This window comes from Caretta caretta, chromosome 4 (assembly GCF_965140235.1).
Source record: "Caretta caretta isolate rCarCar2 chromosome 4, rCarCar1.hap1, whole genome shotgun sequence".
Lineage (NCBI taxonomy): Eukaryota > Metazoa > Chordata > Testudines > Cheloniidae > Caretta > Caretta caretta.
The window spans coordinates 154,368,875-154,390,097 of NC_134209.1; the positions used below are offsets into that span (position 1 = coordinate 154,368,875).

Consider the following 21,223-nt stretch of genomic DNA (forward strand, 5'->3'; position numbering starts at 1 on the left):
GTCCTTACCCATAACTATTTCACATTTGGGGACAATGTATACCTTCAGATCAGCGGCACTGCTATGGGTACCCGCATGGCCCCACAGTATGCCAACATTTTTATGGCTGATTTAGAACAACGCTTCCTCAGCTCTCGTCCCCTAAAGCCCCTACTCTACTTGCGCTATATTGATGACATCTTCATCATCTGGACCCATGGAAAAGAAGCCCTTGAGGAATTCCACCATGATTTCAACAATTTCCATCCCACCACCAACCTCAGCCTGGTCCAGTCCACACAAGAGATCCACTTCCTGGACACTACAGTGCTAATAAACAATGGCCACATAAACACCACCCTATACCGGAAACCTACTGACCGCTATTCCTACCTGCATGCCTCCAGCTTTCACCCTGACCACACCACACGATCCATCGTCTACAGCCAAGCTCTGCGATACAACCGCATTTGCTCCAACCCCTCAGACAGAGACAAACACCTACAAGATCTCTGTCAAGCTTTCTTGCAACTACAATACCCACCTGCAGAAGTAAAGAAACAGATTGATAGAGCCAGAAGAGTTCCCAGAAGTTACCTACTACAGGACAGGCCTAACAAAGAAAATAACAGAACGCCACTAGCCGTCACCTTCAGCCCCCAACTAAAACCCCTCCAACGCATTATTAAGGATCTACAACCTATCCTAAAGGATGACCCAACGCTCTCACAAGTCTTGGGAGACAGGCCAGTCCTTGCCTACAGACAGCCCCGCAACCTGAAGCAAATACTCACCAACAACCACATACCACACAACAGAACCACTAACCCAGGAACTTATCCTTGCAACAAAGCCCGTTGCCAATTGTGCCCACATATCTATTCAGGGGACACCATCACAGGGCCTAATAACATCAGCCACACTATCAGAGGCTCGTTCACCTGCACATCCACCAATGTGATATATGCCATCATGTGCCAGCAATGCCCCTCTGCCATGTACATTGGTCAAACTGGACAGTCTCTACGTAAAAGAATAAATGGACACAAATCAGATGTCAAGAATTATAACATTCATAAACCAGTCGGAGAACACTTCAATCTCTCTGGTCACGCAATCACAGACATGAAGGTCGCTATCTTAAAACAAAAAAACTTCAAATCCAGACTCCAGCGAGAAACTGCTGAATTGGAATTCATTTGCAAATTGGATACTATTAATTTAGGCTTAAATAGAGACTGGGAGTGGCTAAGTCATTATGCAAGGTAGCCTGTTTCCTCTTGTTTTTTCCTACCCCCCCCCCCCCTAGATGTTCTGGTTTAACTTGGATTTAAACCTGGAGCATGGTCAGTTTAGATGAGCTATTACCAGCAGGAGAGTGAGTTTGTGTGTGTATGGGGGTGGGGGGGATGTGAGAAAACCTTGATCTATGCAGGAAATAGCCCGACTTGATTATGTAAAGAGTTGTCACTTTGGATGGGCTAGCACCAGCAGGAGAGTGAATTTGTGTGGGGGGGTGGAGGGTGAGAAAACCTGGATTTGTGCTGGAAATGGCCCACCTGTTGATCACTTTAGATAAGCTATTACCAGCAGGACAGTGGGGTGGGAGGAGGTATTGTTTCATGATTTCTGTGTGTATATAAAGTCTGCTGCAGTTTCCACGGTAAACATCTGATGAAGTGAGCTGTAGCTCACGAAAGCTCATGCTCAAATAAATTGGTTAGTCTCTAAGGTGCCACAAGTACTCCTTTTCTTTTTGCGAATACAGACTAACACGGCTGTTCCTCTGAAACCTGCTAAGCTATACTCACTAGGGGGAGCTCTGGCCCTCAATAAGCATTTGGCTTCAGTCTGTAACCTAAGAGTGCGTGACAAGATTGCTCATAACATGACTCCATCTTTTCAATGCAGGTAAATGAACAGCCTGTGTTGAACTCTGGGGAGGGAGGGAGAAGACAGAGATGGGACATTTGGCCACACGGCTTTGTACAAATAGCCCATCCTTCTGTTGTTTCTTGCATCTCTTTCCTTCTGTGGGTTTTTGTCTCCCTGCTTTTCTCCTGAGATTCAGTTTTCCCATGCCATGTGTGACAGGACAAGCTGTTGCTGGGGAGTGAGGAAAAGGCCTCTGAAGAACAAATCAGAGCTCAAGAGTAATCTAGACTCCTACTCCCTATTTATGATGTAGAACCCCATGATTGGGGCTCAGAGCTCCCCCTTCCTCAGTACCAGAAAACCAGATTTCAGGGAAAGGGAGCAGATCTCGGGAAGTATTACCTCTTACCTGAAGGCTAGATTCAGGGCATGGGGCACACACAGTAGGAGTGAGCCATGTGAGGCTCCTGTCAGAATGGGGGAAGGGAGGGCTTGGCTGTCTCCCTTCATGGCAAAGCCTGCTAGGAAAGGGGAGGAGTCTGGGGACTTTAAAATACAAACCCCTCACTTGGGCAAGGATAGGGAAGACAGCAGGGAGAAGGAGGTGAGGGGGCATGCCTGAGTGTGGCACTTGGAGGCAGGATCTGTGGGACGTGCAGTTAGGGGCTTGGACAGCCTCATCTCTCTGGGCTTTAACTACTGCTGGACTGTGGCTGTACTTGGGATCTCTCTTGTTCTGGAAGCTGGGCTATGTGCTACCTGGCATGTCTTGTGGTGTAATGAACACTTTGATTTTTACCACACCACCCAGTGACAGTGCAGAAGCATCCTGCTATTGCTGTGGATGGTGTGTCAGGTTGTGCAGTTGGTTGTGTCTTGCATCCTAGGGAGATGATGGTGCCATTCACTTAATCTGTGGGGTTTCTCAGTAACAGTCCCTGTCAGCAGGGTTGCTGAAGGATGCACCATCACTGCTCTGTGACCTCGCTTCCCAGACAGATATGTGGAGATACAGTCTGGTAATGTCAGAACCTGTTTCTTGCCTTCAGAACTCTACTCCTCATATCCCTGCTGCGTGACACGCTAATGAGGTTTCAGTGTAATCTTAATTTCCCAATAGCTGACATCCTGTGGTGCGCATAAAAGTGAGAAACTAAACAAACTCTTGCATGGTGACAGGTTTCAAAGTGGTAGCCTTGTTAGTCTGTATCAGCAAAAACAAGAACTCCTTGTTGTTTAAACAAACTCTCTGCACCTCTCACAGAAAGGGTTTATGTATTACCTACTTTATGACTCTGAGTTTATACAGTGTCGTAGCTGGACAGGCTGCCATCTGGTACGGTGTGTTGACATCATCTGTTCTCACTGTGACATCAGCTGCCCCAGGAAGCAGAGCTGGGCTAAGCAGTCTCTCCTGAATATCACATTTCACACATGCTACAGAGAGATTTGGCAAAGATGACTGGAAATATAATAACTAATAACATTTTGTACTTTACATCAAAGCAGTGTACAAACACTTAAATATATTAATATTGTTTACTGATAGGCAACTACACAGGGAACAATGAAACCAAAGTATGGGACACCAGGACAACACTGTCTAGCTAATGAACGATCCCAGCTCCCTCACAAGGTAGGTAAAAATAATTACCCCATTTTAAACAGAGAAGAAAGTAGTGCATACTTAATTTTTAAGCATGTGCAGAAATGGTTTCCTGAAAATGGACAGACTGCTGAGTCAGCTCAATAAAAGGCACACAGTGTGCCAGCTGCAGAGCTCAGATTAGAACTCAGGAGCACCTGGCTCCTCATCCCAGGAGCAGACCACTAAGCAATATCACACCTCTAGTCAGTCTCTCTCTTCCTAAATCATCCACACAGAAGGAGGAAACAAAGAGCGAGACCTTGTCCTGCTTGGGATATTAATAAAATGGTTGTTGGTGACAGACCAGGGGAAGCTCTATCTAAAAAGAAAGGAAATCCTCTGAACAGCTGTAGGAAGGTGGAGCTGAGGCAGTGTCCTAGCTGAATGCATCCGATGAAGTGAGCTGTAGCTCACGAAAGCTTATGCTCAAATAAGTCTCTAAGGTGCCACAAGTCCTCCTTTTCTTTTTGTGGATACAGACTAACACGGCTGCTACTCTGAAACCTAGCTCCATAATGGGGTCTCAGCCCATTCTTTCTCTTAGGGTCTTTTGTTTGTTGTTTCCCCCTTCGGCTCTGAAGAGTGATAGTTACTTAATATCTGTGAAATCCCATCACTAGGGTGACATCTGTTCCATGTCCAAAGGGATCTTGCTTATCTAATGGCTGTAGGTAGCTTCCTTTCTCTTCTGGGGATGCAGCTAACCTCACACTAGGGAGAGGTGAGGAAACTCTTGGCTTTGGTTCCCTTCTTAGGGCTTGCTGACACTTGAAAAGCTACAGTGGCACGGCTACTGCCAAGAGGCAATAGCTAGAATTCTTCTGTCTATCTAGCACTGTCTATGCTGGGGATTAGTTTGGTTTAACTAAACTGCTCAGTGGTGTGAATTTTTCACACCCCTGAGCGACGTAGTTAAGATGACCTAATTTTCTAGTATAGACCAGGCCTCGGCTCCAACAAGGCAGTGTATTAAGCGCAACATTCAAAATGAGCAAAGGAACAAAATCCATTTTTCACAAACAAGAGAATAAGTGCCAGCTCCTGCCTACAAATACAGCTTCTGAGGACAGTGCCCTCCTAAATGAAAGGGCAAAATAAGCTTCTGAAACATCCATTCTAAGGAAATGTGCAAGAGAGCATGCCATCTTTGTCTCTGGTTTGGACCTGGTCAGATAAGAGCTGTCTGTGCAATGCCTGAGGAGGATAGACGTGTGCCCCTGCTACTATGGCAATAGGATGCTGTGAATTTAAAAATGGCCCTGTATCACACAGGCATTGATGGGAGGAGGGGTAGGGCCATGTGCTCAGAGATTCCAGTGGCAATGCAGGTGTGACCCCATGGTTAATAACTACCTGGGGGAAAGCACCTAGTTCTGCTGCATTGAGGAAGAATTCAGATTTCTAATCTTCTAATGATCACACACACACACCAAAAGACGGTTACTCACCTTCTTGTAACTGTTGTTCTTCGAGAAGTGGTGTTCGCGTCCATTCCAATTAGGTGTGCATGCGCTGAGTGCACGGTCGTCGGAAACTTTTTCCCTCAGCAGCTCTCGTTGGGTCGCCCAGGGAGCCCCCTGGAGTGGTGTCCTCATGGCGCTCAATATATGACCCTGCCGACTCGACCCCCATTAGGTTTCTTCTTGCCAGCTACTCTGACAGAGGGGAAGGAGGGTGGGTTTGGAATGGATGTGAACAACACATCTCTAAGAACAACAGTTACAAGAAGGTGAGTAACCGTCTTTTCTTCTTCAAGTGATTGTTCACGTCGCTTCCAATCAGCTGACTCCCAAGCTCTCCCATGGGGGTGGGTTTGGAGTTAAGGAATCGCTGATCGGAGCACTGCTCTACCTGAGAGCTGCGTCGTCTCTAGCATGCTGGGTGCTGGCATAGTGGGGGGGAAAGGTATGCACTGAGGACCGGGTCGCCGCTCTGCAGATCTCCTGGATGGGCACCTGAGCCAGGAAAGCGGTGGAAGAGGCCTGAGCCCTTGTCAAGTGGGCCATTATAGCCGGGGAACCTTGGCGAGGTCATAGCAGGCACAGATGCAGTCCGTAATCCAGGAAGAGCTGTGCTGTGAGGAGACTGGAAGTCCTTTCATCCGATCTGCCACCGCTACAAACAGCTGGTTTGACTTCCTGAAAGGCTTTGTGCGCTCAGTGTAGAACGCTAATGCCCTCCGCATATCTAATGAGTGAAACTTCTGCTCCTGTGCATTGGCATGTGGCTTGGGGTAGAATATTGTCCTGGCTGAGGTGGAATTGCGATACCACCTTGGGGAGAAGAGCTGGGTGTGTCCTGAGTTGTACCTCTTCCTTGTGGAAGACTGTGTAGGGGGAGGTCAGAGGTTAATGCTTTTAGCTCTGATACCCTCCTGGCCGATGTGATTGCAACCAGAATGGCCACCTTCCATGAGAGATACAGAAGGGAACATGTAGCAAGCGGCTCGAATGGGGCTCCCATAAGCCTAGCTAGGACCAGGCTGAGGTCCCAAGTCGGTACTGGTGGACGAGGCTGAGGGTATAAGCATTCCAGGCCCTTAAGGAAAAGGCCTACCATAGGACTGGCGAAGACTGAACACCTCCACTCATCCTACCACTCTGAGTTCCTTTATATTGATGTGGAGCAGGATCTCAGACTGTGACCACATGCCCTGAGTCTGTAAGTGTCCTAGGTGTGCCCCCCAATTGAGGTCTGATGTGTCCGTTACTAAGGTCATGGACAGTTGGAGGTGGTGAATGGGACTCCTTTGCAGATCATGCGAGGGTCCAACCACCATCCTAGGGTGTCTAGGACTCGTGACAGTACTGTTACTACTGAGTCTAGACTATCCTCACCTGGGTGATAAGCTGTAGCAAGGCATGCCTGGAATGGTCTGAGCCTCATTCTGGCATGCCTCACCACATAGGTGCATGCTGCCATGTGTCCCAAGAGGCTGAGGCATGTCCTTGCGGTGGTGGTGGGGTACTGTCTGAGTGCCTGAATGATGTGTGACAGTGTTTGGAATCTGGGTTGTGGCAGGATGGCTCTTGCCTGAACCAAGTCCAGCACTGCCCCGATGAATTCTATTTGTTGAGTGGGTGATAGAGCTGATTTGTCTATATTGAGGAGGAGACCCAGCCTCTGGAAGAGGTCTCTGACTAACTGAACATGGGACTCCACCTGCTCCCTGGAGCGCCCTTGCAGGAGCCAATCGTCTAAGTAGGGGTACACTTGCACTTGTCTCTTTCGGAGAAAGGCTGTGACAACAGACATACACTTGGTGAAGACCCGGGGGGCTGTTGATAACCCGAATGGGAGCACCATGAACTGAAGATGTATGCAGTTGACAATGAACATTGGGAAGCAACTGTGGGGTGGCCAGATGGCTAGGTGGAAGTAAACATATTTCATGTTGAGGGCAGCATACCAGTCCCCCGGATCCAGGGAAGGGATAATTGTGCTCAGGGAGACCATGTGGAGCTTTATCTTTACCATGAACTGATTGAGTCCCTGCAGGTCTAAGATGGGTCTGAGATCCCCCTTTGCCTTTGGGATTAGGAAATAACGGGAATAGAATCCCTTGCTCCTTAGCTCCTGAGGAACCTCCTCCGCTCCCGTGGCGAGGAGTGCCTGCACCTCCTGGATAAGGAGTTGCTTGTGAGAGGGGTCCCTGAAGAGGGACAGGGAAGGGGGGTGGGAGAGAGGGGAGGAGCAGAATTGGAGAGAATATCCAACTTCTACCATGTGAAGAACCCAGCGGTCCAATGTTTTATGGGACTACACACGGTAGAAGTGGGATAGACGGTTCAAAAAATGGGGGGAAGGATCCGTAATCATGGCTGGTATGCCGTCCTCGGGCGTCCCTTCAAAACCCTTGCTTGGGTCCCGACAATGGCTTGGTTGGGCCCTGCCCTTGGCCTGAGGGAGGGTTGGAAGGCCAACACCTGGAATTCCTGCCCCTCTGGTGGTAAGTATCCTGCCTCGGGCGGGGTTGGTATTCATAGAATCATAGAATATAAGGGTTGGAAGGGACCCCAGAAGGTCATCTAGTCCAACCCCCTGCTCGAAGCAGGACCAATTCCCAGTTAAATCAGTTAAAGCTGTTGCACAGGCTGAGGCTAGAAGGGCTTTCTCTCTAGCAGGTGTGCGCAGCCCCAGAGATTTCATCGTTGCCCTGGAATCCTTAAGGCTGTGAAGCCTTGAATCAGTCGGGTCTGAAAACAGCCCTGTACCCTCAAAGGGAAGGTCCTGCAGGGTCTGCTGAACGTCTGGGGGAAGCCCGGACACTTGGAGCCAAGCTGTTCTCCTCATGACCACCCCCAAGGAGATGGTACATGCCACAGAGTCGGCCGAATCGAGTGAGGCCACAGGGATGTCCTGGCAACCGCCTTCCCCTCCTCGACCAGAGCCGAGGACTCAGTGGGGAGTAACTCCTTATATTTTGACATGGAGTCCCACGAGTTAAAATTATACCTGCTCAGGATAGCTTTCTGGTTAGCTATACTCAGCTGTAGACCTCCCAGCGGCATAAATTTTCCTGCTAAAGAGGTCCATCTGTTTGGCCTCTTTGGCCTTAGGAGCTGGTGCTTGTTGTCCCTGACACTCCTTCTCATTCACTGCAGAGACCACCAGGGAGGAAGGGTGTGGGTGGGAGAACAAGAATTCATAACCCGTAGAGGGAACAAAGTATTTTCTTTCCACACCCCTGGCAGTTGGTGGAATGGAGGCTGGAGCCTGCCACAAAGCACTATAATTGTTGCCAACAGTCTTAATTACTGGCAAGGGCAACACCACTCTGGAAGGGCCCTCCAGCATAAGAATGTCCACCACCGGGTCCTCTGGCTCAATGACTGCCTCCGCCTGTAGGCCCATATTACAGGCGATGTGGCGGAATAGGTCCTGGTGGGCCCTGTGGTCAATGGGTGGAGGACCTGAAGTTGATGCCCTTGCCACCGCCTCATCAGGCAAAGACGAAGAAGAGGCCAGTGGAAGCACAGGGTTATCATGGCCCACCATGTGCTCAGGTTGGTCCTGGGCAGCGTTGGTGCCAAGTGGCTCAACGTAGTCCGACGGGACCTTGGATGTAGATGGATCTGGGGCTGGTTCTGTGCCCTATGTAGTATGCAGGGGTGGTCTGGATAGAGCCGCCTTTGTGGTACGAGGGATGGTTCTGTCCACCGGTGACCGTGCCCAGTGATGCCCCAATGCAACCACTGACCTAGAAACCCTGGAAGGGGTACCCTGGGCTGGATGGTAAGCCCAGGGGGTCCAGAAGGGCCATTGTGCAGCGGGTGGCCATTGAGGTTGTCAGGATGAAGGAGCGTGTCTCCCGTGTTTGTCTGACCTGTGTCTACTACACCGTGAGTAGTAGGAGCTGTTCTCAGAGTCAGAGAAGCCTGAGGGCGACGACACGGCAGTGCTGAGGATCCCTACACCGGGCGGTTGGTGCCAAGAGGAGGACGTCAGAGATCAGTGCTGCAACGACTGTGTAGACGAACAGTGCTGGCTTTCCCATGACTTAGACCGATGCCGGGGAGTGACTCCTATGTTCCAGTGCCGTATCACAGTGCTTGGTGATAGAGGGCGATCGTGACCAGCAGGACCGTCCCTAGACATTGAGGTTCCCTATACAGCCCCCCTGTGGAAGGGTGAGGGGGGGCTGCACCCAAGGTCTGTGGGGGGTAGAAGCAGGCTTGGGGGGCAGGAGGAAAAGGCCCCCCCCCGCAGCATGAGCCGGCGGAGTGGGTTGGGGCCGGATCATTCCACTTCCTGCTGCCCGGTGATTGCACAGGGCAGCGGGAAGTGGAGTGACCCAGCCCCAGCCAGCTCCACTCTGCTCCCCTGGCTCCCAGCCTTGGGACTTGGGGGGCAGGGGGGAACTGCCCCCCAGCACTCACTGGCAGAGCGGAGCGGGCTGGGGCTGGGTCGCTCCACTTTCCACTGCCCGGTGAGTGCAGGCCGTGCCCAACCCCTGCTGCAGTCCCCCGAGATGTAGCTCAGGGGAAGGGGTAGTGTGGCAGTGGGCTGGGGTGGAGCAGGGGTGGGAAGAGGCAGGGCAGAGCAGGGGCAGGGGCTTTGGGGAAGAGGTGGGGTGGAGCAGGGGTGGGGGCAGCTTTCGTGGCTGGCTTAGCCGGCCGGGGGATTGGGCTGGCTGCTGGAGCAGCACACAACTGCGTAGGGCACCAGGAAATTTGGGGTAATTTTGTACCCCAAATTTCCTGGTGCTGTATGCAGCTTTGTAGTTTGCATATGGGTAAGGACAGCCCTGGTGTCTGGTGCCAACTCCCCGATGCTGGAGATCCTGAGTGACTCACTCCCTGCGTCTTACTGTCTTGTACTGGGGCTGATGCTGGAGGTGAAGTAGACTGTGAACGGTGCCATGAACGGTGCCGGTCTTGAGAGGAAGATGGCCTCATCGTTGCTGGTTTGCTTCTAGATGGCATCCATCTAGGCGGTGCTGGGGGCTTGTCTCTAACAGCAGGGGGCTGAGACACAGTATTTTCTGAGAGGTCCCTTGCCGCCTTGAAAGTATCTGGGGTGGAGGGGGCTTCCACCTCCTCCACCAAGTCGAGCCCCACTGGTGAGTCACTGGGTGCTGGACTCAACAGTTCCAGCTGGGGTGCTGGAGTCAGCGGCACAGGGTCTTGCTGTTTGGAAGTTAAGTCCTTCCTCTGGGGCAGCAGGGTCTCCCCAGATGGTCTCGCTCTCTGAGGAGAGCGCCCTCTGTTGAAACAAGAAAATAAAAGTTTTAAAGAACTAAGAATGGCTAAGGGAAGACTTGAAGGCAAGCAAGCTAACGCAGTTCAGGTGCCACCACAGACTGTAAGAAGAAACTGAAGGGGGGTCAGGTCGCAGGATCATATATTGAGTGCCATGAGGGTGCGGCTCCAGGGGGCTCCCTGGCTGACCTGACGGGAGCTGCTGAGGGAAAAAGTTTCCGACGACCGTGCACGTGCACACGCACACCTAATTGGAATAGATGTGAACAATCACTTGAAGAAGAACCTCTTGAGGGTGGGTGGCGAATATTAAGGGGAGGGCCGCCCATGGTGGCGTGGAGAGCATTGAGAGACTGAAGTGAAACCAGTAAGGAAAATGGTGTTTTCCTTACTGATTTTACTTTGTACTCCTGCTAATATGTAACTTCTGGTAGCTCCAGATTTCAAGCATCTGACGTTTACTTCAGTACTGTATGAACAGATTGAACTATTTGTAAAGGACACCTATCTATGTGCAGTTCTGGCCCGCACTAAGCATAATATATGAGCACAGGAAGTGTTATTTCTATCACTGTCAAACATAAATCATCTCTCAAATCATGAAAGGTGTGGAAAAAGTGAATGTTGAAGGGTCATTTACCCTTCCCCACAGTACAAGAACTAGGGGTCACCTGATAAAATGAACAGGCAGCAGGTTTAACACAAACAAAAGGAAGTATTTCTTCATACAATGCATGGTCAACCTGAGGAACACATTGCCATAGGATGGTCTAGATGATACCTAGTCCTGCCGCGAGTGCAGGGGACTGGACTAGATGACCTCTCGAGGTCCCTTCCAGTCCCATGATTCTATGATGTTGTGAAGGCCAAAAGTATAGCTGGGTTCAAAAAAAGAACTAGATAAATTCATGGAGGATGGTTCACCAACGGCTACTAGCCAGGATGGTCCGAGATGCAGTGTCATGCTCAGGACGACCCTAAACCTCTGGTTGCCAGAAGCCAGGAAGGGAAGATGGGTGCATCCCTCCAAGTGCCCTGTTCTGTACACTCTCCTTGAAGGTCTGGTACTGCCCACTGTCAGAAGACACGGTCCTGGGCTAGATGGACCACTGGTCTGACCTCGTCTGGCCGTTCTTATGTTCTTAAAAACCAGTTGAACCAACTTGGGTCTCATTTTCTAAAATATTTCCTCATGAGGATGTCTGATTCTCTGCTACACTAAGTCTCCTTTACACTGTCATAAGGCACATTTGGGGCTGCCAAGGTGGTGTAAATGCACATCCACGTCAAGGCACCTCTATGGTGCCAGAATGTAAAGGAGTCTGGTGTAACTGAGGGCATGGCTACACTCGAACCTTCAAAGCGCTGCCGCGGGAGTGCTCCCACAGCAGCGCTTTGAAGTGCGAGTGTGGTCGTGCGCCAGCGCTGGGAGAGAGCTCTCGCAGCGCTCCTGGTGCTCCACCTCCGCGAGGGGATTAGCTTAGAGCGCTGGGAGCACAGCTCCCAGCACTGGGGCACTGTTTACACTGGCGCTTTGCAGCGCTGTAACTTGCTGCGCTCAGAGGGGTGTTTTTTCACACCCCGAGTGAGAAAGTGCCAGTGAAGCCATAGCCTGAGAATCAGACCTGAGGCCCTTCAGTCCCAATGGTGATGTCTGATAAGCACCTGAAAATGGGGCATTCTAAATCAATTGCCCTTTTCAGCCTCAACTATGGTATTAGCTGCAGCCAACAAGAGAATGCTGGACTCTGTCACTTTGCTGAGTGGTGACTGTGCCCCAGGCTGGTGATTCCACTGCACAGGCCTGTGTGATCTGTGGGCCAGTGAGAGTCAGTGGGCCACAGCTGAAAGGGAGAGAAGATGAAATACTTAGACTTGTCCTGGGGGCAGTGAAGTGACAGAAGTCTCCTGAGGGAAGGAGGAGATGGAGCTGCTCTCTGTCTGTGCCACGATCATGAAGCCAGGTTTTAAAGAAAGTTTCCAAGCTGACAACATCATTCTCTATGGTCTGAAGGTCAATGTCCATCCCCAGGATCACACTGTCTGCGGAAGGAGAGAATTATAGAAATTTAGGACTGGGAGGGATCATCCCCCTGTGCTGAGGCAGGACCAAGTATACCTACATTGCCCCTGACAGATGTTTGTCGAAATTATACTAGGACAGTCCCCAAGACTCCGAGGCCCCAGAACCATACGAACCATCTGTCTGTGGCCACTCTGAGCAGGTGTGTTGGTGTCTCAGTGGCTCATGTACTTTCCTTACTCCTGGTTTGTTTGTACCTAAATGGCACCTTCCATCAAAGGTTCTCAATGCACTTCAGAGCTAGCTGTTCGTTTGGTCTCCTGGGGAGGGGACATTCTCCCCATTAGACAGAGGGGCTTGCTGAGGAACAGGGGCTACAGGATGTAACTGAGGAGCGAATGTGGCCCACTTATTTTAGCTTACTGGTTCTCTGTACACCAAGTGTTGAAGCTCACCATCAGCTTTAAGCCAGGATATCTTAGCACGTCTTGGCCATTTTAGCATCCCCACTGGGGAGCTTCAGGAGACAGAAGTCTTGCACTCCTAGAGCGGGGCTCCACTCACCCCTCTTTTTCCCCACTAATGAGCAGTGTTTCCTGCTCAGCAGGGTTACCCTGCCCAGCACCTCTTCACACACCCAACCTGCACTCAACCCACTCCCCTTCACTTGCCACAGTGGCTTCAGTACCAGCTTCTCTTTCTTGCAGGGAAGCCCAACAGCTGCAGCAAGAGGAGTCCATGCCTGAACACAAGGAGTGCTCCCCTAGGCCTCGCTGCTTATGCACATGCATGCCTCTACACTGCTGGTTATAAGGGCCTTCACCACACCAGCCTGGGATATTTTACGTGGCAAAAAAACCAGGGTTCAGAGCAAAGGTAAAAACACATGCAGATTGTGAGTTCATGGGCTAGAAGTGGCAGTTTTAAAGTAGACTGTATCCATTTAAAGAAAATGTAGGTGAAACAGAAGCAGTACCTAACATGGTCAAAACTCTGTCTCAGCCTCACAACTCCTAAGGAGAGTAGGTATCATTGCCCCGTTTTACAGATGGGGAAACTGAGGCTGAAAGTTACAAAGGATCTTACAGAGTCAATGACAGAGCTGAAATTAGAACTTAGGTCTTCCTGACTAATGCTGGGCATAGTCCTCCTATACTGCCCATCAATGGTAGTTTCGAGCCAGGCAGTATTTGTCCTATAACTGCTCAGTTGAAATCACTGTTAGCCCGTTAGCATGCAGTCTTAATCCTGCCCATTTTATAAGAAGGGCTAATCTGATACTTGGATTCAGTGGAAAAATGCGCAGAATTCTGAACTCCAAGCGAGAGTTCTTCAACTGTGCCCCAAACGAAATGGTCAGACTAAATACTGCACACATTCCACTCATCCACATGGAAAATCTACAGGAACTGCAGCAGCATGTATGGCACAGCCTGAGATATATGAACGTCTAGCAGGGAGCACTTTCCAGGGAGCTACTTGACTCAACTCCAGCAAAGTCAGACACCAAGGATTTCTCTGGTGGCACAACACAAGGCTGCTGTCACTGCCCTGGCTCACCGTGGCAGGGTGGATAAAAATCAATGATTTAAAAAAAATTTAAAAAATTGGATTTTTTTTAATTTAAATTGGATTTTTTTGATAAAATGCTTTTTGAGGAAAAAACCTATCTAAGGACAGTTTTAATTAAGTAAGATACATGAAAGCTCAAAGATATCTCATCATGGAATCGGGATTACAAATTCTAATTCTATAGCAGGGGTCTCAAACTCAAATGACAACGAGGGCCACATGAGGACTAGTACATTGGCCCGAGGGCTGCATCACTGACACCCTCCCTTCGTAACCCCCCCACTCTACCCCTTCCATGAGGCCCCGCCTCTTCCCACCCCTTCCCTGCCCCCATTCCAACCCCTTTCCCAAATCCCCACCCCTGCCCCGGCTCTTCTCTGCCTCCTCCCCTGACCGCACGGCTCCCTGCTCCTCCCCCCCTCCCTCCTGGAAAGCTCTAAGTACCGCCAACAGCTGTTTGGCAGCTTGGTGGCGGGAAGCACCTGGAGTTAGGCAAGGGGGGGCACGGGGAGCTTGGCGGGCTGCAGAAAATAACGTGGGAGGGGGTGGGGAGGTGCAGGGAGCTTCGCGGGCTGCAGAAAATAACCCCGTGGGCCATGTGTTTGAGACCCCTGTTCTATAGTATGAGAGAATATATTCATGTAAAGTTTAAGAAAAGTTTTGTAAATGAGTTCCAATAGTTCATGGATTAGGGACCCAATCTTATGGAGTTCCAGGGGCTTGAGTACAGATTATTTAGGTTAATCTTTCTATCTGCCCAATGGGACTCAGTGCTCAGTCTAGAAGATACCATCAGAGATGCTTAGTTTTGCAGTTCTCAAACTGTGGATTTGTGTCTCCAGAGATAACATGCTTGTTAACAGGAAAAATGTTTTTAAATAAATAAATAAGTATTATGTAGAGGTGAGAAATAATAGACCTCAACTATTGTCCCTCTGCAAATTTGTGTACACAGAGTCAATCTCTTACTTCTCTCTAAAAGTGCAAAGTTTCAAAAAGTTCAATGAATAGAAGATTGTTGGGCGCGGAATAGATCTGGACAAGGCGAAGTCTGGAGATAAATGTGAGAAGGGAGGGACAAGCAGTAGAAGCAAAAGTGACACTGTTTGAGCAGCATATTCCAGAAGTCTTGAGGTCTTTCTGAGTGTAGCCTTCATTGATTTGAGATCTACCATACCATTCTCTCACTAGAAGGGAAAACCTATAATGGCAGCAGGCCGTAAAAGAGACCCAATTTGGGAATCATAGAATATCAGAGTTGGAAGGGATCTCAGGAGGTCATCTAGTCCAACCCCCGGCTCAAAGCAGGACGACTCCCCAACTAAATCATCCCAGCCAGGGCTTTGTCAAGCCTGACCTTAAAAACTTCTAAGGAAGGAGATTCCACCACCTCCCTAGGTAACGCATTCCAGTGTTTCACCACCCTCCTAGTGAAAAATTTTTTCCTAATATCCAACCTAAACCTCCTCCACTGCAACTTGAGACCATTACTCCTTGTTCTGTCATCTGCTACCACTGAGAACAGTCTAGATCCATCCTCTTTGGAACCCCCTTTCAAAGGTAGTTGAAAGCAGCTATCAAATCCCCCCTCATTCTTCTCTTCCGCAGACTAAACAATCCCAGTTCCCTCAGCCTCTCCTCATAAGTCATGTGTTCCAGTCCCCTAATCATTTTTGTTGCCCTCCGCTGTACGTTTTCCAATTTTTCCACATCCTTCTTGTAGTGTGGGGCCCAAAACTGGACACACTACTCCAGATGAGGCTTCACCAATGTTGAATAGAGGGGAACGATGATGTCCCTCGATCTGCTGGCAATGCCCCTACTTATACATCCCAAAATGCCATTGGCCTGCTTGACAACAAGGGCACACTGTTGACTCATATCCAGCTTCTCGTCCACTGTAACCCCTAGGTCCTTTTCTGCAGAACTGCTGCCGAGCCATTCGGTCCCTAGTCTGTAGCGGTGCATGGGATACTTCCGTCCTAAGTGCAGGACTCTGTACTTGTCCTTGTTGAACCTCATCAGATTTCTTTTGGCCCAATCCTCTAATTTGTCTAGGTCCCTCAGTATCCTATCCCTACCCTCCAGCGTATCTACCTGTTTCTTGACTTTAGCAAAGCTTTTGACACGGTCTCCCACAGTATTCTTGTCAGCAAGTTAAGGAAGTATGGGCTGGATGAATGCACTACAAGGTGGGTAGAAAGCTGGCTAGATTGTCGGGCTCAACGGGTAGTTATCAATGGCTCCATGTCTAGTTGGCAGCCGGTATCAAGTGGAGTGCCCCAAGGGTCGGTCCTGGGGCCGGTTTTGTTCAATATCTTCATAAATGATCTGGAGGATGGTGTGGATTGCACTCTCAGCAAATTTGCGGATGATACTAAACTGGGAGGAGTGGTAGATACGCTGGAGGGGAGGGATAGGATACAGAAGGACCTAGACAAATTGGAGGATTGGGCCAAAAGAAATCTGATGAGGTTCAATAAGGATAAGTGCAGGATCCTGCACTTAGGACGGAAGAACCCAATGCACAGCTACAGACTAGGGACCGAATGGCTAGGCAGCAGTTCTGCGGAAAAGGACCTAGGGGTGACAGTGGACGAGAAGCTGGATATGAGTCAGCAGTGTGCCCTAGTTGCCAAGAAGGCCAATGGCATTTTGGGATGTATAAGTAGGGGCATAGCGAGCAGATCGAGGGACGTGATTGTTCCCCTCTATTCGACATTGGTGAGGCCTCATCTGGAGTACTGTGTCCAGTTTTGAGCCCCACACTTCAAGAAGGATGTGGATAAATTGGAGAGAGTCCAGCGAAGGGCAACAAAAATGATTAGGGGGCTGGAACACATGAGTTATGAGGAGAGGCTGAGGGAGCTGGGATTGTTTAGCCTGCAGAAGAGAAGAATGAGGGGGGATTTGATAGCTGCTTTCAACTACCTGAAAGGGGGTTCCAAAGAGGATGGCTCTAGACTGTTCTCAATGGTAGCAGATGACAGAACGAGGAGTAATGGTCTCAAGTTGCAGTGGGGGAGGTTTAGATTGGATATTAGGAAAAACTTTTTCACTAAGAGGGTGGTGAAACACTGGAATGCGTTACCTAGGGAGGTGGTAGAATCTCCTTCCTTAGAGGTTTTTAAGGTCAGGCTTGACAAAGCCCTGGCTGGGATGATTTAACTGGGAATTGGTCCTGCTTCGAGCAGGGGGTTGGACTAGATGACCTTCTGGGGTCCCTTCCAACCCTTATATTCTATGATACCTCTCCTCCCAGTTTAGTGTCATCTGCAAACTTGCGGAGGGTGCAATTCACACCATCCTCCAGATCATTTATGAAGATATTGAACAAAACCGGCCCGAGGACCGACCCTTGGTTGAAGTTCCTCTACCTGTGGGTAAAACAGGCATGTGTGCAAAATGCAAACAGTGCAACAAAGAAATGCAAGGCCTGGTTGAAACAACATTGCCTGAATGAAACAACATCATGAAAAGTGTTCCTTCTCAGGAGGAAGCTGTGTTGAAGATGATGAAAGGAACATGTATGAAAATGTAGGATCTTCAGGTTGGTAAACTTTTTTATTTCATACTTCTTTCTTAAGGACTGCCTGTCTTCCTTCTGGACTATTCTTGAATTCTCACGTTGGAGTAAAAAATATGGTTGTTACTCTATGGTACTATCTTTTTAGATGCAGTTGTGATAAAAAAATAAATAGCTGAAATAGGCAGATCTTCCTTTTACAGTTTCACCTTTAAAGTAGTACTGAGTGTCAGTGAATCCTTCTGTGGCCAGCAGGACCATTAGATAATCTTGTCTGACCTTCTGCAGAGCATAGGCCAGAAAATTCCACCAGTGGTTCCCGCATTAAGCGATTAACCTCGGTTCAGATACAGCAGCTCTTTTAGAAAAGCAACTCAGCTTGATTTAAAGACTTGAGGTGATGGTGAATCCACCATGTCTCTAGGTAAGTTGTTCCAATGGTTAATTATTCTCACTTAAAAAATTATGCCTTGTTTCTAATCTGAATTTATCACTTCAACTACCAGCCACTGGATTTTGTTCACCTGTCCTAGATTAAAAAGCCCTCTCCTATCAGAAATCTCTACCCTATGTAGGTACTTGTAAACCACAACCAGCCTCTTTGTTAAAATAAAGACAGGTTTCAGAGGAACAGCCGTGTTAGTCTGTATTCGCAAAAAGAAAAGGAGTACTTGTGGCACCTTAGAGACTAACCAATTTATTTGAGCATGAGCTTTCGTGAGCTACAGCTCACTTCATCAGATGTATACCGTGGACGGTATACATCTGATGAAGTGAGCTGTAGCTCACGAAAGCTCATGCTCAAATAAATTGGTTAGTCTCTAAGGTGCCACAAGTACTCCTTTTCTTTTTGTTAAAATAAAGAGATTGAGCTGCTTTAGTCTCTTACTATAAGGCATGTTTTCCAGAGATGGACCCATTCTTGTAGCTCTTTTTGGAGCCTTTAGCAATTAGTAAACATCCTTTTAGAGCTATCAGCCCGAGACACAATAGCCAGTAATGGTCTCACTAATGCTGGATTTGGAGGTAATACCATGGCCCTATTTCTGCTCACTAGTTCCCTGCTCACACATTGCTGTAGCAACCATTGATAGTAAATGATTTAAACCTGGGCTCTCAAAGCAGTTTATGGGAGTTGGATGCTTAGCTCCCACAGAATGGGAATTTGGGTGCCCAAATCCCTAAGACTCTTTTGAAAACCCCAATCTTAAAAATTAAAGCATGTTCCCAGTTTCTGGCCCAGTAGGAACCAAAGCCTCACAGCAAACTTTCATTTTGACAGATCACAGTTTAGTACAGCCCTTTCCCCAGCTATGGAGCAAAGCAATCCCCTTCCTGGTCATTATTATTTTATAGTGCCCACAAGTCTGCAGGTGCTGCCTGGGGGCAGGTCTCTGCTCTGAAGAGCTCATAATTAAGGGGTGGAATTGAAGGATAAGTGAGCAGTGTCACAAGCATGCCCAACAGGCCAGCTCCTCCTTTAGGAAGCCTGGATATCAGGTGTTCGTAGCCTGTTTGCCAGAAGCTGGGACTGAGCGTCAGGGGATGGATCACTTGATGATTACCTGTTCTGTTCATTCCCCCTGGGGCAGCTGGTATTGGCCACTGCCTCAGAAGACAGGATACTGGGCTAGATGGACCTTTGATCTGACCCAGTAGGGCCATTCTTATGTTCTTATGTTGAGGGGTAGAGAGCTGATGACGCTCCTCTCACAGCCCTGCCTGAGATGCTGGGAAATACATTGTTCCCTCTGCAAAGAGACTCCAGGCACCTGGACCCAGTGAGTGCTTCATTTTGCCTCGGAAGGATACTGAGCATGTAATCCTGGTGAACACACATGAGCTGTGCCTTGAGGAGTAAAGCATTGCTGACTGTGTGAGTTCCTTTCTGAGGAGTACCCTGCACACGGTGCTGCAGGAATGACAGCTCCTCCCCAAGAAGCATGGCACTGGTGAATACTGCAGCTTCTCTCCAAGGAATGGTGAGCACACAGGTTAATGGCAAGCACATGGACTCCTCCTTGATGGAAATTAGTGCCAGAGTGTGTGTGAGCTCCATCCTGAGGCATGCCCAGGAAGAAAGGGCCACAGAAGGATCTGGGCTCCTCTCTGAAGAATACCCTGCATGCACAGCATTGGTGGGTGAGTCAGCTTCTTGCCCACAATGCTGCCAGTTATATTCTCTCCTCTCTGAATAATTCAGAGCTGGTGAATGCACCATCTTATGCTGGAGGAATGATTAATGTTTGGAGCATTGGCTAACATGTCATTCTCCTGGCAGAACAAGAAGTAATGGTCTCAAGTTGCAGTGGGGAAGGTTTAGGTTGGATTTTAGGAAAATCTTTTCCACTAGGAGGGTGGTGAAGCACTGGAATGGGTTACCTCGGGAGGTGGTGGAATCTCCTTCCTTAGAGGTTTTTAAGGCCCAGCTTGATAAAGCCCTGGCTAGGATGATTTAGTTGGGAGTTGATGCTGCTTTGAGCAGGGGGTTGGACTAGATGACCTCCTGAGGTCCCTCCCAACACTGATATTCTGTGATTCTATGCTCTGAAATATAGACTGGAGACAACCTTAGCTCTTCAGCAAACAAAGCACTGGGGAATGCATGAGCTTCTCTCTGATAAATGGCATGCGCACACAGTGCTGAGCTACTCCTCTTGGAGTGACGCTGAGTGTGTGCAATTGGGGAATGTTTTCACTCCTCTCTCAATAAACATGAATTGCCTTTCTCTTCTCTAGTAACAACGCAGCTGCCTATGTACTGTAATTGTGTTGGCAAAACATATGGCCTTAGTAAAAGGAAACTCAACACTGTCTCTTTCTGGAAAGAAATGGTGCAGCTGGGCTGAGCTGGCCATACCTCAGTGTAGCAGCTGTAGTGAAATGCCACTAATTACATTCCTGAAGAGCAACTACCTACACAAACAGGGCCGGCTCTAGGTTTTTTGCCCAAGCAAAACATTTCCTGCCCCAAGCTCCGAGAGCGCAACTGCCCCAGAAAAAAAAAAAAGGAAAAAAGGTGGCCGGAATGCCGCCCCTGGAATTGTGCTACCCCAAGCACGTGCTTGCTTTGCTGGTACCTAGAGCCGGTCCTGTACCCAGAGCCATTTCCTGTTCATCTATCTGCAAAGCATAAATTTATATTGAGTTTCCCTGACTCACACAGAGAGAGAGAGAGAGAGATGATGGTTCTCCACACTCATGAAGAATTTATTAGCTCTTTAGCCTCTACATTTGCTGTTTCTATGAAAAATGCACAGATGGATGAAGCACCTTTCTGGGACATAACTATTTACTCCACTCCCATTAGCAAATGGTTTGTTAATGCTCAGTAAAGGTTCCACAAGAGTTACATTAAGGTCCCAGGACAGGGAAAACTCCTGAATGGAGGGGATAGGCACGAACCAGTCCTTCTACAGTATGTCTACATTGCAGCTGAGAGGTGAGATTCCCAGTACAGGTAGACAGACTCCTGCTAGTCTCACTCAAGCCAGCACCCTGAAACTAGCAGCATGGACATTAAAGCATGGGCAGAGTCTCGGGCTACCTGCCCGAGTCAAAGCCTGGCCAACCTTCTGGGTCCAGGCTCAGGTGGCTATGCTGAGCTGATCATAGAATATCAGGGTTGGAAGGGACCTCAGGAGGTCATCTAGTCCAACCCCCTGCTCAAAGCAGGACCGATCCCCAATTAAATCATCCCAGCCAGGGCTTTGTCAAGCCTGACCTTAAAAACTTCTAAGGAAGGAGATTCCACCACCTCCCTAGGTAACCCATTCCAGTGTTTCACCACCATCCTAGTGAAAAGGTTTTTCCTAATATCCAACCTAAACCTCCCCCACTGCAACTTGAGACCATTACTCCTTGTTCTGTCATCTGCTACCACTGAGAACAGTCTAGCT

At 49.0% G+C, this 21,223-nt stretch overlaps 1 protein-coding gene and 1 long non-coding RNA gene across 2 annotated transcripts in view; one reads left to right on the forward strand and one right to left on the reverse strand.

The window, feature by feature from the left end:
- M1AP (meiosis 1 associated protein) overlaps positions 1–21,223 on the reverse strand; it is a 57,769-nt gene that overhangs the window by 11,306 nt on the left and 25,240 nt on the right. The window contains exons 4-5 of the mRNA XM_048846601.2: positions 12,073–12,246; positions 3,141–3,291 (exon numbers count right to left, since the gene is read on the reverse strand). Of these exons, the coding sequence (XP_048702558.1) occupies positions 3,141–3,291; positions 12,073–12,246 (325 nt within the window). The remainder of the gene's footprint in view (positions 1–3,140; positions 3,292–12,072; positions 12,247–21,223) is intronic.
- Positions 1,780–13,044, forward strand: LOC142071971 (uncharacterized). Its single transcript, XR_012668262.1, has 3 exons — positions 1,780–1,890; positions 3,404–3,490; positions 12,934–13,044. It is a non-coding gene; the product is annotated as an uncharacterized LOC142071971 (long non-coding RNA).